This window comes from Drosophila rhopaloa, unplaced genomic scaffold (assembly GCF_018152115.1).
Source record: "Drosophila rhopaloa isolate 14029-0021.01 unplaced genomic scaffold, ASM1815211v1 contig_155, whole genome shotgun sequence".
Lineage (NCBI taxonomy): Eukaryota > Metazoa > Arthropoda > Insecta > Diptera > Drosophilidae > Drosophila > Drosophila rhopaloa.
Window position 1 is genome coordinate 10,330,267 of NW_025335034.1, and position 16,213 is coordinate 10,346,479.

Sequence of the window (16,213 nt, forward strand, 5' to 3'; positions counted from 1 at the left end):
CTATAATTAGGTGGCAATCATTTAGAGGCGCGAGATGCACGGCCACTCCTTGCCAGACTCCTCCGTGTGGACGGGCCCAGGATGATAATTCTGTGCAATTTTCTTTGTGTTTTTATTTTCAATTTTCCCTCTGCACTTTACTAAATGAGCCATAAATATGGCTAGATACTTGCACAGATCACAGATTAAGCAAGCATCACGATTCATCAAACAATTTCGGGCCATCCAAGTCCGAGTCTTTACACGACAGAAACAACAAACAACATGATCCTAATTAAGTATAAGAGACCAGTGCAAGATCACTCACAGGCGGGCTGTTGTTTTACTGAAGAACTAATAGCAATAACTATATTCAAATTGATTTAAATGTAAAATGTCTTTTAGTAGTACTCCTTTTATACTGTTTTTGTTAAGTGAAAGATTGTGCATATATATCAAAATATTAAAAATGTAAATATGGATATGTTACTTTGTCATTATAAAGAGGAAAAGAAAGAGCATTACCTAGATTAAGCAGTTGATATTTTAGTTCTTATTCATCTTCGATGTATTATGTTGTTGTTTAATTATAATGAAAAATATATTCAATGTAAAATAGTTGAAATAAGCCATGTTCTAATTCGTCCATTCTCAAATTAAAGATAGTCTTGATTTTGCGACATTTCTACTTGGTAGTTGGCTTAATCTAAATCTAAGTCGTGACCTGATGCCAAATGGTTTTGGCTGGGAAGAAAAAAAAACTGGGCTCGGGGTGGATGGACTAGGTTTAGTTAGAAACGAACTTGTCGGCAAATCCAAGCCTCTCCGCTCAACACATGCAAATTTAGTTGCGCACTCTTGTATTTGTTCAGATGTATTTATTTCGCACTCACCCAGGGGCACATTAGCGCCATTCTTGCGATTGACGGAAACTGAGATCGGCAAAATGGCGGCGCCGGAAGTGGACGATGGCGAGGGCGAGGACGAGTCGCAGGAACCCTCCAGCGACTGTGCGGGAGTGGGCACCGTGGTCATGTGGTCCGCGCTTGTGATCACCGATGTGCCCGAGGACCTTCCACCCCCTGCTACGCTTCCGGAGCCGGTGCCTCCGGCTGCCGCCCCGCCGTTGCTGGATCCGCTGCTCGAGGTGGCCGCTGCGGCGTTGCTGGAGCTGGCCGCTCCCCCGCCCGAGCTGCTGCTGGCCGGGCCCACACTTCCGCCATGATCGCTGTGCGGCGGAGATCGCAGCGCCCCCTGCTGCGGCGGCGGCTGCTGCTGCGGATGCTGGTGGTGGTGCTGGTGGTGGTGATGCGCATGTGGGTGGCTCTGGTGCTGGTGCTGGGCCGCTGAGACGGCAGCGGCGGCCGCCATGTGAACGTGGTGCGCATGGGCATGGCCATGGAGGCTGGAGGCGGCTGCGGTGGGGCCACCCAGATGGGAGGGTGGCGCCGTCGGAGCTGCTGCGGCGGCGGCTGCTGCCGCTGCTGCCTGCTGGTGGTGGAGGACGTGACCGTGATGAGAGTGGTGACCGTGGGCGTGATGGGCGTGCACATGGTGGGCGTGGACGTGGGCAGGGGCAGCGGGATGATGGTGGTGACCCAACAAAGTGCTGGTAGATGAACCGGAGGGCGGCACCTCGTGCATGTGCAACGCCCGCTGCTCGTCCTGCGCTTGGGCCCGTCGCAAGGCTGTTTGCAAGGCCATCACCCTCTGGCGGTCCGCCGTCAGTCGGCACTTTTCGCAAGTGCAATAGCGGAACTTGCAATACCGCTTGTGTCCCTTCAGGGTGATCTTCAAGCCATGATTGCGGCAGCGAGCGCAGTTTGGCGGAGTCCTGGGCGAGATGGAGCTACCACTGGAGCTGGAGGCCCCGCCACACACGTCATTTTTCGAGTCGATCATGTCCGAGTCGGACATTGTGTCGCTATTCCAGTTCTCCTCCGAAACCATGTCTGCAGTTTCTGGTATTCTAGATAAGTGTTTGAGTGTCTATGCTTACTTTTCCGCTCTTTAAGCTGGTTGTCGAAGCATTTTCTGGTTTCTATGCACTGGAGCTTGAAGTTTATTTTCTGGGATATTTAGTTATTTAGCTTTCAGATGTTTTTCAACGAAACTTTATTTATTTTTAAATATTTAATACCAAGTACCGATTAAATCTTGACGGGATTATTAATAAGTTTTTGTATTGATGTTTACATAAGAGTGTGTATAGAATATAGAGAACTTTATGTTTTACTCTTTATTATTTGAATTTGAAGCACCTGAAAAGAGAAGATGTTCATTTATTTAATGCGTTGCACAGCTTTTACTAAAAAAATAAATAAAATGTATATATATTCAGTAAGTTAAGAAATTCCCTATTGATGGTCAATCCCACTTTTGTAAAACTTCACTGATGCATTTTCTTTCTACAAGGCGCAAAGACTTGAGCAAGACACAAATATTTATAATCGGTTGAGAAATTTTGTTTTTTGTTTTTGTACTTGCTTGGCTAGCGGCAACAAACAATTTTCATTTGTATTTTGAGGGCCTACAAATGATTGCAATATTTTTGGGTTTACCTCACTCCACATGCAAAGTTAAATGAATGCAGGCGGAAAAAAATTACTTTGATTGGCCGTGGGATATTGCATGTTTTAAGGTAATAAAACAAGAAAGATAATTTTGATTCGGCCCCGCCCCATTTACATAAGAATACATAGCTTAGATTAATGGATATTAGGAACAACTCGAAGGCGGAGTCGGACATGTAGATACATTGTTTTGATAGAAGTAATGTATTTGTCACGGAATCAAATATTACTGACTCAAAGGGTTCTAAATGAAAATAAGGTTGACTTTTCATTTCTCACTTCCGATTTCCCATATCTTTTTTCGCTTACAAATTATATACAAAATTCTGAAGATATATTTACGTAACACGATTATTGAAACCTCGTAAAACATTTGTTTAATTTTATGTACTTTGCAGTCCTAAAAACCTTTGCTTACTTTGGCTGTTGATATTTTCAATGCATTTCCAATTCTTAAAAATTTTAAAGTTCCATCCCAATTATATATTATTTTTTTATATACTTTTGGTCGGATGTTTGTAAAGCAGAGAAGAAGACATTGTCAACACCAAAAGTACATATATTCTATTAACAGCATCACTAGGCGAGTTTATATAGCCATAACCGCACTTTTTCTATACTGTGTGCAAGCTTAGTTTTTGCAATGGTTTTTTTATATGTGCACTAATCGCGGACTAATTTTATAGTTGTTTTCCATTTGAATACCCTTGCAGAGGATATTATAATTTCAGTCAGAAGTTGGCAACGCAGTGAAGGAGACATTTCCGACTCTATAAAGTATATATATTCTTGATCAGCATCATCAGGAGAGTCGATCCAGCCATGTCTGTCTGTCTGTCCGTCCGTCCGCTTCTACGCAAACTAGTCCATCAGTTTTAAACCTATCTGCTTGAAACTTACCCAAAAGTTGTCTTTTCTTTTTATTTCTTTGGTATTTTGGTATTTTTTAATACTATGGAATTACGGTTTTAATCAAATTAAAATTTGGCATCATTATATTGACCTATAAAACTCCCATTAAAAAATAAAAATTTTTAAAAAAATCAAAATTTTAAAAATTTTTTGCTCTTTTTCAATTTTAACAAAATATACCGTTGAGATATAGTAATTACTTACTATATCATAATTACACTTTTAGTTTTGTCAAAATCGGACAACAATATCATAAAGCTGTCATAGAAAATTACATATCTTCATTGTTTTTAGTAATTTAGGCATAGAAATCGAAATGTAGTCGTTTTGTAATAAGTGCAAGGGTTTATGAATATGAACAAACAAAATTAACATATTTTACCCTAAATGAGAATTACCGAAGCACTCAAATTCAGAACCAAGCATTTTTAGAGAATCCCTCATAGAGATCTAGAGAACTCTAAATTATTAAAAACGTATTGAGACAACCAACTTTAGTTTGTTTAATATTGAAATTAATAATTAATTATCAAACGACGGACACTCTCATATTTAGAACTTGAATATTTAATTTCGGAAAGTCGGAATTCTCCTGTGTAGATTTCCAGACTTATTCAAATGAATAAAAAACTGTCTTTTAGAAGAATAAACAAGAAAGGAAAGCTAACTTCGGGCGGAGCCGAAGTTTATATACCATTGCAGAATATTCTGTAAATTATTCATATGACGCATTCTTAATACTCATAAAAAATCCCAACTTCCGAATTTTAAAAACACCAAAGTTATGGCATTTCCAATCGTTCAGTTAAATGGCGGCTATAGGATATAGTCGGCCGATCCTTATGAAATTTGGTAGGTCGTATTGATTGGCCAAAAATAAAACCGATAGAAAATCCCAACTTCCTAACTTTACGAACACCAAAGAAGGTTGTGTGCAAAGTTTCAATTCGATATCTTTAAAACTGAGATATTAGTTTGCGTAGAAACAGACAGACGCGATCCTGATCAAGAATATATATATGTCTCGGAGATGTCTCTTTCACTGCGTTGTACACTTTAGACCAAAATTATAATACCCTCTGCAAGGGTATAAAAAGTTAGCATCGCAGTGAAGGAGACGTTTGCGACCCCTACTAAAATTACAATATTTTTGATCAGCATCACTAGGAGAGTCGATCTAACATATACCCATATATTCCGAGATAAGAAAATATTTAACGATTTTAAAAAATCAAGATTTGGCTCTATAAAAAACATACTCCTTTATCACATAGTCGAAAAACTTCTTTGTTTTTAAACATTTACTGAAGTGGTCCGAGATATACAATTTTTATAACATACGGTTTTTATAAAAAATTTTGATAAGTTTAGCTATTGATAAAAATATGCTATTTTTTTGGCTGGTTTAATTATTGTTAAAAATACCCATTAAATGAGATTGCTATGAATCATTGAATTATTGTTAAAAATACCCATTAAATGAGATGAGTCCAATGTTCCGTTAAAATATATTTCTAAAAATATATGTTGATCTTATTTTCAAAACGAAAGTAAGATTCATTTTGGTATCCTCGAATCTCGAATTTATTCTACGACTTTTCGAAAAACTTTTTGTTTATTGGGAAATTAGCAAGAAAAAGATAAAATGTATTTTCATATGCAAATCACGGGGCCTGAACTTAATTATTCTACAATAGTTCAAACAAGAAAGGAAAGCTAACTTCGGGCGGAGCCGAAGTTGATATACCCTTGCAGAATACTCTGTAAATTATATTCTCCCAAATTATTCATATGATGCATTCTTAATACTCATAAAAAGCCCCAACTTCCTAACTTTAAAAACACCAAATTTATGACATTTCCAATCGTTCAGTTTAAAAACACCAAAGTTAAAGCATTTACGATCAATCAATTATATGGCGGCTATAGGATATAGTATCCTTATGAAATTAGGTAGGTCGGATTGATTGGCCAAAAATAAAACCTATAGAAAATCCCAACTTCCTAACTTAAAAAACACCAAAGTTATGGTATTTATGATATAGTCGCCTGACCTGCAATAGAAAGACAACTTTTGGGAAAGTTTCAAGCAGATAGCTTTAAAACTGAGGGACTAGTTTGCGTAGAAACGGACGGACGGACAGACGGACAGACGGACGGACAGACGGACGGACAGACGGACATGGCTAGATCGACTCTCCTGGTGATGCTGATCAAGAATATCTATACTTTATAGGGTCGGAAATGTCTCCTTCACTGCGTTGCAAACTTTTGACTGAAATTATAATACCCTCTGCAAGGGTATAAAAATATAGCAAAACGTTTTTTATTTAACTTTTTGTTTTGCTTAATTTTGGCTGATTTTTCGAACATGGGCCTAACAATTTATTTTTAAATTTTGGAATATAATCTTAAAGTTGGAAAGTTATTCAGCAATTGAAACGGCAACTTTTATCAGTTCAAAGAAACTAACTTTGTTTTTAAACAAAAATGTTCGTCACCAATTCGGTGGGTTATATCAACATGTTGGTTCATAAAAGCAGTTAAATGTTCACTAAATATTATTTGAGTAAAAATTAATTTATAAATATAAAATATAATCAAACTATTGTTCTAATATATCAAAATTGTATTGAATCCACATTTATGCAGAAAAACACAAATATGTACGCAAACCCCAAAATGGTTTTAAAACATTACTTAAACAACGAAGTTAAAACAAATTCTTAAACATAATTCGTAAAAATAGCTATAAGGGTATTTTTGTAAAATATTTAAACGTTTTATACCCATTAAATTCCACAAACAATTCGATTCAAAATGTTTGGGAATGCATAACCTAATAAGATCTTTCCAAGTAAACTTAACGAAAAAAATTGAAAAAATATATACATTTTTATTAAAATTAAAAAAAAATCATTTCAAATACGTATGTCGGATACGTAAATATATAATATTTAGTTAAAAAGTGTTTATGTGCCCAACCAAAACCCAACGGATACAGTCATTTGATTTTTAAAACATTTACATATTCTGGCATAAATGTTAGCATATTATATTCGCTTCTATAATATCAAAAGGATACAGAAGTCAATTTAGTCGAATATTAAATCGTTTTTCGTCACAAAAGTTGAAGTTAGCTGTGTCTTTCTTGACTCGTTGAGAGGTGTCTTTGTTTAATTATTAGAAATCATAATTATGTACGATTTTCAATTTGTCATTTACCTGTTTAGCATATATGTATGTTATATTAAAGAATTTTATTTTGTATTAGAGAATACTCTCAATAGTATTTGAAAATAAGTTGTTTATTTTCAAAAAAATTTTATTTTATATTAACTGTGTGTTTATTAGTTATGATAACAAATATGGTGTATTTGCCGGATTGATTTTTTCGATGTAATAGAATAAATGGTTTAGCTTTCAAGAATTTCGCACATAACACTTGTTTTCCACAATTCTAAATATACAGTTAATTTGAGCTGTATTTATTTTAATATCAATTTATAATCGTCACACAAAAAACAAAAAATCACACTTTAAGTGTTGCAAGATCGCGATCGCCTTGCAAAAAGCCGCCGGTAAAATTCGCTACTGAAAAAACCGATTGCAATTCAGTTGGACGATTTAGTCAGCGACGATAGTAGTAACGTGAAAAATCAATATTTAAAGGGCTTAGACCTGGTATTTATCCGTATAACTTCTGAAAAACGTTCCGCAAGTCGCGAGCCGAGCTTTTTGCTTCTGCTGCTGCTGACCGATCTGAAATCTTTGGCATGCACAAGGCAACTCACATTGGGCCGCAAGACGCGGATGCAAAGAACTCAAAAGCGCCGAGCACAGCGGTCGGCAGTGCGCCAGTATTGGTGCCCCCGGACCCGGCCGCGGATGTGCGAGTGTTTGCGATTGTGTGAGTGTGTGCGATGTTTGTCTGTGTTGCGTGGAAGCGGGCACCGCCAACGAAACGGAACCGAAAATCGCATCGAGAGAGCAAAATATGGCACAGTGGCATGAAAGTCCTTGATAATCCTCGAAGAGCTGCTAATTTTTGGTCATGAGTAACAACATACCTAACATGATTCTTATATTTTATTTGTTTTAAATTTAAAAGAATTAAAAGATTAGTTTAGAATAACATTACAGTACAGTTTTAATTTATCTTTAATGAATAATAATAATAATTTCTAAACATTTTCATAAATTTTTTCCCATAAATTTGAATTACAAGGTTTGCTGTTTCGGGACCACTGTGCACTGTCTCCACTGCGTGCATTTGGAGAAATGTGGGGGCTGCACACCAACACTCTCGAACATGCAGCACACACTCACTGGCATACATACAGACTGACTTGTACATAGGCAGTCCACACACATTGGCTGGCTCTGCGGCATTGTTGTTTCCCCCTTTCGATGGTGCAGCCGCTTTCGCGGTATTTGTGTGTAGTTGTGTTGCCGGTTGCAGTCGCCTTGCGACTCGTTTGAGTTGCAGTTCGACAGCGTTGCAGTGCGCTCGACTCGGTCTCGCCTTCCGTCTTGTTTAATTACTTTTCGCTCGCCCGCTTTGTGCTGCAAATTTTATTGCATTTGTTTTGGTTATTTCTTCGTTCGAAAGGGCGTATGAGTGATGTGCACTTTTGTAGATAAGCGATATCATTGGGCTGATTTGGTCTTCCAGTGGCTTGTGCAACGTCCAAAAAATAAGTTTCTAATCAACTATATATGTACATATGTATATTATCTATTTGTTGTTTAGGATTATTTATTATTATAAAAAACAAGAAAGAAAGCCAACTTTGTAGAATTATTGTTCCGCCTACTTCAATGATTTGTAGTGATTAATCCGATCATGACGGGTAATTAACCAATCGAAAGAAATCGCTACAAAAAAAAGTAGTGTACTTACCAAGACTTTACGAAAATTAAATTGTTCAGGAGAAATAGTGGTAAAAGATTAAAACTCAAAATTTCGAAAATAAAAGCTGTTTTTTTTTAGACTTGAAGTATTCCTTTTGAAATTACGCGTCTTAAGAGGTTGGTGAATTTTCAGAAATGACCGAAACTATTTCTTTTAAATTTCAGAAAACCTGAAGGACTTTAGGTTTTTAACTTTTGACTAATTTTGAATAATTTTATCAGTTTAAATATGCATCACCAAATTGGTGAAAAGAAGGTCATAATAACATGATTTAAGAAATAATAAGAAAAATGTTCACTTAATATTAAGAAATAATTAATAATTAAAAATTGAATAACAACTTTTTAAGCCAGTGTTTCCTTAAAATTAGTTCTGAGATATACAAAATGGGAATAGTTTCCTATTTTTAAGGGAATGTATCGTACAAGGATTTATATCATTATTTTAACAAATTTAAAAATAGAATGCATTTAACTTCAGCTTGGGTTGCTACATTCTGTTCTTGGTTTGACCGCTCGCGCTCTATATGAGCATGAGTGCGAATACAACCAGCGAATGATTAATAAAATTGTTCAATTTCGGTCAAAGGAGAACATAAAATAATTTATTTTATAAGAAATTATTATAAAATAATATATGTTGATATTGTAAGTTACGGTTATTTTGTACAGTATTTGTTTTTCATTTTAAGCGTTTTTATTGCGTGAAGGCATATTATATAATATTTAAATATAAGCAAAAATCATAAAAACAAATAATTTTGGTAAACTAATTTGTTGAAATAGTAAAAAACCTAGTTTTTAGGTGAAGCTTGAAACTCCAAAAAATAGTCACCTAACAATCAGCCTTAAACCGAAAAGCAAAACAATAATAGGGGAACATTGGCCGAAAAAAAAATTGGAATTGGTATCTATGAAATCTTTCTAAGTAAACCAAAATATCTTTATGAAGCCTACAGAAACGAATTTTAAAATAATATTTTTTAAAATATAAATTGAATTTATTGATTAAACTCGATTTTCCATCCCCAGATGACTCCTTCACTGCGTTGCACACTTTTGACCAAAATTATAATACCCTCTGCAAGGGTATAAAAATATAACCAACGTGTGACCTGGAGTTTTATCAATTATTCCATATATTTCAAAAGGTCATTTAAAAACCAACTCAATCACCTATAAATAAAAAAAAAATATTCTCATTACAATTCAAAACAAAAATTCTTCAAATATAAATTTTTGCGTTCTGAAATTCAGTATTCGAGTTATCAAAATAAGGGTACAGATTTGGGCTATAAAGGCTCACATTGAAGAAATTTTTTACTTATTTCAAGGAAAACGGAAAGTGGTTCTCATTTTTCTCAAATTTTTAAACTCGATCAGAATATATTGAGAATGCTTGTCTTTATATTTGTATTATTAATAAATAGGATCAATCCGTTTACCATTTCTAAACATTTTCGAAAATATTTTTCTACAACTCGATTTCGTATTTTCGATCAAAATATGTACTTGTGCCACCATCAAAAGGGTGTAGACTGCTTGCCGGCCCATATTCAATTCTAAGCCGAGGCATGTTCATTTTCCTCAAAAGATTTTGTAAGTAAACAAAAAAAATGATATAATCTCCCGTATAAATAACAGTTATTATTGAATATCTTTATGTTACAAGGAAAATTGTACAATAAGTACAAAAATGTCGTTTTCCAATTAAAGCATTCTAATTATTTATTGAGATGAATTCTAAAACAATAAAAGTTGACAAAAAACTAAATAAAATTTTTTTTGTCGGTTCAAAAGATTTTTACTAATTTTGCGTAGGCTAGGTCTTGATTTGAGATTTAAAAGTAAAAACAAGAAAGGAAAGCTAACTTCGGGCGGAGCCGAAGTTGATATACCCTTGCAGAATATTCTGTAAATTATATTCTCCAAAACCGGATTGGTTATTCATATGATGCATTCTTAATACTCATAAAAAATCCCAACTTCCTAACTTTAAAAACACCAAAGTTATGGCATTTCCAATCGTTCAGTTATATGGCAGCTATAGGATATAGTCGGCCGATCCTTATGAAATTTGATAGGTTGGATTGATTGGCTAAAAATAAAACCCATAGAAAATGCCAACTTCCTAACTTAACAAAAACCAAAGTTATGGCATTTCCGATCAATCAGTTATATGGTGGCTATAGGATATAGTCGGCCGATCCTTATGAAATTTGGTAGGTCGGATTGATAGGCCAAATATAAAACCCATAGAAAATCCCAACTTCCTAACTTCACAAACACCAAAGTTATGGCAATTCCGATCAATCAGTTATATGGCAGCTATAGGATATAGTCGGCCGATCCTTATGAAATTTGGTAGGTCGGATTGATTGGCCAAATATAAAACCCATAGAAAATTCCAACTTCCTAACTTTACTAACACCAAAGTTATGGCATTTCCGATCAATCAGTTATATGGCAGCTATAGGATATAGTCGGCCGATCCCGGCCGTTCCGACATATATACTGCGTGCAAAGGAAAGAAGGGTGTGTGCAAAGTTTCAACTCGATAGCTTTAAAACTGAGAGACTAGTTTGCGTAGAAACAGACAGACGGACAGACGGACATGGCTATATCAACTCAGGAGGTGATCCTGATCAAGAATATATATACTTTATAGGGTCGGAGATGTCTCCTTCACTGCGTTGCACACTTTTGACCAAAATTATAATACCCTCTGCAAGGGTATAATTAGAACTTTGTTGTTATCCTTCACTGCGTTGCACACTTCTGACCAAAATTATAATACCCTCTGCAAGGGAAAATTAGAACTTTGTTGTTATACCCTTGCAGAGGGTATTATAATTTTGGTCAAAAGTGTGCAACGCAGTGAAGGAGACATCTCCGACCCTATAAAGTATATATATTCTTGATCAGGATCACCTCCTGAGTTGATATAGCCATGTCCGTCTGTCCGTCTGTCTGTTTCTACGCGAACTAGTCTCTCAGTTTTAAAGCTATCGAGTTGAAACTTTGCACACACCCTTCTTTCCTTTGCACGCAGTATATCTGTCGGAACGGCCGGGATCGGCCGACTACATCCTATAGCTGCCATATAACTGATTGATCGAAAATGCCATAACATTGGTGTTTGTAAAGTTAGGAAGCTGGGATTTCCCATGGGTTTTATATTTGGCCAATCAACCCGACCCACCAAATTTTATAAGAATCGGCCGACTATATCCTATAGCTGCCATATAACTGATTGATCGGAAATGCCATAACTTTGGTGTTTGTAAAGTTAGGAAGCTGGGATTTCCTATGGGTCTTATATTTGGCCAATCAATCCGACCTACCAAATGTCATAAGGATCGGCCGACTATATCCTATAGCTGCCATATAACTGATTGATCGGAAATGCCATAACTTTGGTGTTTGTAAAGTTAGGAAGCTGGGATTTCCTATGGGTCTTATATTTGGCCAATCAATCCGACCTACCAAATGTCATAAGGATCGGCCGACTATATCCTATAGCCGCAATATAACTGATTGATCGGAAATGCCATAACTTTGGTGTTTGTTAAGTTAGGAAGTTGGGATTTCTATGGGTTTTATTTTTGGCCAATCAATCCAACCTACCAAATTTCATAAGGATCGGGCGACTATATCCTATAGCTGCCATTTAACTGAACGATTGGAAATGCCATAACTTTGGTGTTTTTAAAGTTAGGAAGTTGGGATTTTTATGAATATTAAGATTACATCATATGAATAATTTTGGAGAATATAATTTACAGAGTATTCTGCAAGGGTATATCAACTTCGGCTCCGCCCGAAGTTAGCTTTCCTTTCTTGTTATACCCTTGCAGAGGGTATTATAATTTTGGTGAGAAGTTTGTAACGCAGTGAAGGAGACGTTTCTGACCCTTTAAAGTATATATATTCTTGATCAGGATCAATAGGGGAGTCGATATAGCCATGTCCGTCTGTCCGTCTGTCCGTCCGTCCGTCTGTCCGTCTGTCCGTCTGTTTCAATACCGTTTGCGAGCTCAGTTTAAAAGCTAGCGATCTAAAACTTTCACACTCGTCCTAAAACATGTGTACGCAGATCAAGTTTGAAAATCGCCCCGAACGGATGTCTATATCCTATACCTCCCATAGGAACAATCGGATATATCTTGCAAGAATTGATGATATTTCGCGCAGTGTAAAAGCTATTGACATGAATCTTTCCAAATCGTATTTTTTTATGCATACCTTGATCAAGGTAAAAGCGCGTGACGATCGGACGTCTATATCCTATAGTTCCCATAGGAACAAAAGGGTAAAATCGGTTAAAATGTAATGATTTTTAGGATATTTCGCGCAGTATACAAGCTATTGACATGAATCTTTCCAAATCGTATTTTTTTATGCATACATTGATCAAGGTAAAAGCGCGTGCCGATCGGACGTCTATATCCTATAGCTCCCATAGGAACAATAGGGTGAAATCGGTCCAAATTTGATGATTATCAGAATATTTCGCGCAGTGTGTAAGCTACTAACATATATTTTTCCAATTCTTATTTATTTACGCATATCTTGATTAGGGTAAAAGCGCTTGCCGCTCGGAAGTCTATATCTTAAAGAAGATAGGAAAAATTGTTAAAGGCTGCGAAAGTATCCCTTTTTTTCTATTTATGTATGACATTTTTGCAGTATAAAAGCAATTGACTTGAAACGATGCAAATCTAGTTTACTTATGTATACCTTATTCCTTTCGCTGCAAGGGTATTAAAACTTCGGCTTGCCGAAGTTAGCTTCCGTCCTCGTTTTTAATTTGTTTTTGTTGTTCTTTGGGATTTGATAATATTTAAATATTATGGAATTATGGTTTTAATTAAAACGATGGCCAAATGCATGTTTTTAGTAATATGGGATATAAATCGAAATGTAGTCGTTTTGTAATAATTGCAAGGGTATATAAACTTCGGCCTGCCGAAGTTTGATTCCTTTATTGTTAATGTCGATAATGTTTGTTCTCAAATTCGTACTTTGTTTGCGCAGTGTCAAAGCTATCAACATAAAACTTTTCAAATTGTATTTCCTTATGTTTCCAGTGTGAGCTAATAAGGTTAAAAGATCTTGCCGGTCGGACGACTGGTTGGCAACTTTCGGTATGACTGCAAATGTTTCAAAACTTAGGCGTGCTGATGTTAGCTTCTGTTATCATCTGGTCTACCGTACAAATATATATACATATGTATGTATGTACATATTTACATATATACAAACATATTTTTACTTAAAATGTTTGACGATTGTCCGACTTCTCTGTCGAATAAAGGCGAGATAAGGTAACAATATATGTATGTGACATAAAGGAAAGCCCCTACTGATGAATGATTTCTACGTATTAGCTAAGTGGCTTGAAGATTTTGCTTGCCTTTATTTCGGTTAACCATAATGACTTAATTTCGAAGTCAAAAGAGTTAAAAACCCTGTATTAAATAATAGGGTAAATTGAGTTTGACAGATGTGCTGATAACGGGTCTCACGATTCGTGCTACCACCGCCCCTTTCTACCACCGCCTCCCCGGTGTCTACAGCACAACGTTATTATTTCTGGCTCTGTATTTAAAAAGTGCACACGATCGCCTATCTTGCATGTCGCTTTTAATTTGTATTTGAGGAGAGACTCAGAGAGAGAGAATTGCCCAGAAGAGCCTCGGAAAGAGCAAGACATGGGCCTATCAGGGGAATGGCGATTCAATATTTGCTAATTATGTGACGGGTTAGTTGGGGGACGAAATGCAAAGTTTCAAGGGAAACAGCTTTTCCACGAGGTCTTAGTCGCGAAAAGAGAAGCGGATTTTAATTAATTACAGGTGGGTATAAAAGACGCGCAGCTCATGCATGTCTGCTCAATGAATTTGTCTTAAGCGGAAGAGATCCCGATAAGAGCCCACTTCAGGTTATTAATGGGCCAAGGGACTCTTGCGTTATAAAAGCGCCTCAAGTCGTTTATATGATAACTGCAAGTTAGCCCCTGACTATTAAAAATGTATTGAGTATGTAAAGATCAATATTAATGTGCACTCGGAGAAATACATCTAGAAACAGCCTTTACATTTTAAATTCCTTTGAACAGATTTTAATTAGTAGTAATTCTAAAACGGGACGTAAGGAAAAGTATTTAAAATTATTCATTTAAAAAGTCCACCATTTTTTAAATTACACTTCTATTAAAGAATGGCTGTATACATTTGGGTCGCAGTTAACGAAAAGCTTACTTTATTGAATATTTGTATATGAGTATAAATAAATAAACATTATATCAAGCATACTCTGGAAGTTTGGATCGAAAAAGATAATAAAAGTAGTTTTATAAGTGTAACACTTGTGGTTAATTGTAAGCTTTACTAGTGAGAAGAACCGGCTTGTGTTCAACTTTTATTTAAATACGAATTCGTAGCCTTTACTACGAGTTCTTTAGCAAGTTGACTTTCGCAATTGCATTTGCATTTTCCTCATAATTATTCGGACTTTGGTCCAATATGCCATATACGCTCCATCACCTATCACCGCCTGCGCAATCGCCTATTTCATGCTAATGGTGTCCTAGAATGCCATGGCGCTACGCGGGAGACTTTCGAGTGCGGCTGTAAAACACGACCTGTTGCTCGTTTCCTGTTCAATTTGGAAGCCAGACAATAGTTCGGACCCCGAACACCCCACCATTACCTGCCCCAGGGACGTCAACTGCGGTTGTAGATGGCAATCGCAGAGCGTACTTGCCGCTATCGCCATTAAGCCTTGTACACACGAGCATTTATGTCAGGCAATTACAAGGCAGTTTGCAACGCCCCCAAAACAGGTAAAAGGGTGGGAAAACAAGTGGAGGAGGGGGGAGGGGGTGCCACATTTGGTAGCAGAGCGGTCATAACTCATTGTTCACTTACCGGAGACAATGCCAATTGCATGAATTCGCAAAAGTATCTGCAGGTCCACTCCTAGACGCGGTATCTGTATCTGCATCAGCGATCTGCCTCCGCGAGGTGTGTAGCCGCAGTTTTTGCTCTCGGTTATGCAAGCAATGTGAGAGAGAATAGCTCTCGGAGCGGATATCGGTCGACGCTGAGAGTGAGAGTGTGGAGCCGGTAAAATTGTACTTATTTATTTTATTAGCTATCTTAAACTGTACAAACTGCAGCCAACAGCGAATTTGTTTAGGATGGCACTCGCGGTTCGTTCTGGTTCCCTGTAGGTCCGCGCATACCAGAGATATTTTCGGACACTGCACGCCAACTAGAAAATATTTCGTCCAGAATTTTGGACCTGATACCGCTCCAGTTCAGTTGAGATTGCGATTTCGAGCGCAGAACGCGCGAAACGCAGCAGAGCGACGTGCACGAGCGCAAAGGACGATCAGTGCGAGCAAACTGGTTGCGGAGCCACGATACTCGCACCCGGACCTGTCCGACGACCGAACCAAAACCCAACCACGCGGGCAGAGAGGACGGATAGACGGCGGACGCGCAAGCGGACGGGTGGACCTTAAACTGAGCATGTGTTGCTGGCACAGCGACGGGCCCACGACACCACACCGTCACCGACTGACGTCGCAATGCTCTTGCTTTTTGCACTCTGGTGCACTGCGAGAAAACATACGACTACGGGAGCAACCGGCTCGCACGACTGCTGGACGTTCTGCACATCGCAAAGGTTGACACATCTAGATTAAGCAAAAAATGTGCTAAATGTGAGTGCCCCAAAACGCGAGATACCCGATAGTCCCTATTTCAAAAAGTGGTCCTCCAACAGATGGTGCCACTTGTGACTCAGATGGCTTTCCAAAAGTAATT

At 37.3% G+C, this 16,213-nt stretch overlaps 1 protein-coding gene across 4 annotated transcripts in view; it reads right to left on the bottom strand.

The window, feature by feature from the left end:
- Positions 1–16,213, bottom strand: part of LOC108042472 (protein doublesex) — a 72,434-nt gene extending 56,221 nt beyond the window's left edge. For 2 of the 4 annotated variants that reach the window (XM_017120782.1, XM_017120786.1), the window contains exons 1-2: positions 6,690–7,231; positions 873–2,240 (exon numbers count right to left, since the gene is read on the bottom strand). In XM_017120782.1, coding sequence (XP_016976271.1) covers positions 873–1,929 — 1,057 coding nt within the window. In that variant the 5' untranslated portion in view covers positions 1,930–2,240; positions 6,690–7,231. Of the gene's footprint in view, positions 1–872; positions 2,241–6,689; positions 7,238–15,310 lie in introns of those variants that run through there. The other 2 variants (XM_017120783.2, XM_017120784.1) reach the window with 2 other exon arrangements.